General features: G+C 49.4%; 1 protein-coding gene across 1 annotated transcript; it reads right to left on the bottom strand.

Annotated features, from left to right (window-relative positions):
- Positions 1-360: 360 nt before the first annotated feature.
- Positions 361-1299, bottom strand: LOC103111416 (olfactory receptor 8B8). Its single transcript, XM_007520693.3, has one exon. The coding sequence runs from the start codon at positions 1288-1290 to the stop codon at positions 361-363; it is 930 nt and encodes a 309-aa protein (XP_007520755.1). The 5' UTR covers positions 1291-1299.
- Positions 1300-2284: the final 985 nt, after the last annotated feature.

Below are 2284 nucleotides of genomic sequence, written 5' to 3'. Positions count from 1 at the left end.
AATGGTGCTCTGCTGAAGGTCTTTTTTTTTTTTTTTGCCTCCAGGGTTATTGCTGGGGCTTGGTACCTGCACCACAAATGCACTGCTCTTGGAGGCTTTTTTTTTTTTCCTTCTGTTGCCTTTTTGTTGTGGTGGTGGTGGTGTATATTATTATTCTTGACACTGATGTCATTATTACTGGATAGGACAGACAGAAATGGAGAGAGGAGGGGAAGATGGGGGGGGAGAAAAAGACAGACACCTGCAGACCTGCTTCACTGCCTATGAAGCGACTCCCCTGCAGGCGGGGAGCCGGGGGCTCGAACTGGGATCCTTATGCCGGTCCTTGCGCTTCACGCCATGTGTGCTAAATCCATTGCACTACCATCCGACCCCCCTTAAGGTCTTCTTCAGAGCAATTTTGACATCCTTATTTCTCAGGCTATAGATGAGTGGGTTAAGCATGGGCACCACAATGGTATAGAACAAGGAGGAGACTTTCGCCTGGTTCATGGGTAAAAGAGAGGATGGTTTGAGGTACATGAAAGCTCCTGAGCCAAAGAAGAGAGAAACAGCAATGATGTGGGAGCTGCAGGTGCTGAAGGCTTTGGCCCTGCCCTCTGTGGAGCTCATTCGGAGGATGCTGGAGACGATGAGGGCATAAGAGATGAAGATGGTGATTGTGGGCACCCCAATGTCAATGCCCACAACGATAAAAACGACTAGCTCATTTACAGAGGTGCTGCTGCATGAACGCTCTAGCAGCGGCAGGATATCACACATGTAGTGGTTGACCAGGTTGTTGGCACAGAAGACCAGCCTCACCATGCAGGCGGTGTGGGCCATGGCACCAGCAAACCCCATCACATACACACCCAGCAGGAGGAGGAGGCAGACGTGGGGAGACATGGCGGCCGCATATACCAGTGGGTTACAGATGGCAGCATAGCGGTCATAGGCCATGGCCGACAGGACAAAGGACTCCGAGACAACAAAGAAAAGGAAGAAGAAGAGCTGAGTCATGCACCCTGCGTAAGAGATGAGATTCTCCTTTAAGACAAAGCTCATCAGCATTTTGGGAGTGATGACAGTGGAATAGCAGAAATCGATGAAGGACAAGTTGAAGAGAAAGAAGTACATGGGGGTGTGCAGGTGAGTGTTCAGCCCAATTAGCACTATCAGGCCCAGGTTCCCCACCACAGTGACCAGGTAGAAACCTAGAAACAGGAAGAAGAGGGGCAGCTGCAGTCCCGGCTGGTCTGTCAAACCTGCGAGGATGAACTCGGTCACAGAGGAATTTTCAGCTGCCATTCTCACTTCAGGTATTCTGTGAGGAGGAGGAGGAGGAGGAAATCCTTCTCAGGAAGTGGGGGCTGAGGAGGGGAGGGAGGAGAGGAGAGGGAGTGAGTTACTGCAGTACACTCCAGTTCACCTCCCCATTCCTGAGAAACAGATCCACACAGACTGGACTGCAGCCCCTAGTCCCTCTGCCCCTGGTGTAACCTAGAAAGGGTGGACATATCCTCCCAGAAAACATGGGTGCTGCTGGGAAAGAAAGTGCCAAGGACTCTGACTCAAAGGTCTACTCTATGTGACCTTCCAGCTCCACTTTCTGCTCAGATTGACAAAAATCAGGCCAAGTTCTGGGAAGAGTGTTCCAGAGCCTCCCCACACACACCCTATGACCAGCCTAGACAGAGCATAAAACAAACTGGTCTTTCTGGGGCTTCTGCTTAGGCTGGGGACCTGGGGCAAGTTCACTGGATTCAGTCACTCACCCTCATGCAGCCTATGGCTGCTGCAATGCACCTATCAGTCCAGCTCTGATTCTCTCTTGTTCCAAAGGTGGGTGCTATCCAGAAGGGGAAAGTGAGTTATCTGTGCTGTCTTGTTCAGAGGTTCAGAGCCTGAACTGCCTAGGATTTTTTTCTGGGCTGAATAAGACTCTGCCCCCCAGGCTTTTTCCTAGTCTCTGGGAGGAAGACACCATCCTCATTAGTAGTCAGTGCCAAGAGAGACAGGAGACAGTGCTGTTTTATTCTGAATATAGAGATCTGGGGACCTGATTAGTGGTGAGGAAGCAGACATTCCCCTGGGGTCACAGCCCCAGAAATTAACTTTGAAAATGAAGGGATATTTACTTATACCCTTGACAATATTTGAACGGGATTTTGCTAATGGTGATTTACTCTACACACATTTATTCAGTAAAATTCAAGGCATTTTGTAGAGGTAATAATTTATCCTTGAGTACTCACTGGATAAACAAAGCAGATATTCTTACTGTCCAAGCACTTACAGCTGA

This window comes from Erinaceus europaeus, chromosome 20 (genome assembly GCF_950295315.1).
Source record: "Erinaceus europaeus chromosome 20, mEriEur2.1, whole genome shotgun sequence".
NCBI lineage: Eukaryota > Metazoa > Chordata > Mammalia > Eulipotyphla > Erinaceidae > Erinaceus > Erinaceus europaeus.
This window is presented reverse-complemented; position numbering and strand designations above follow the sequence as displayed.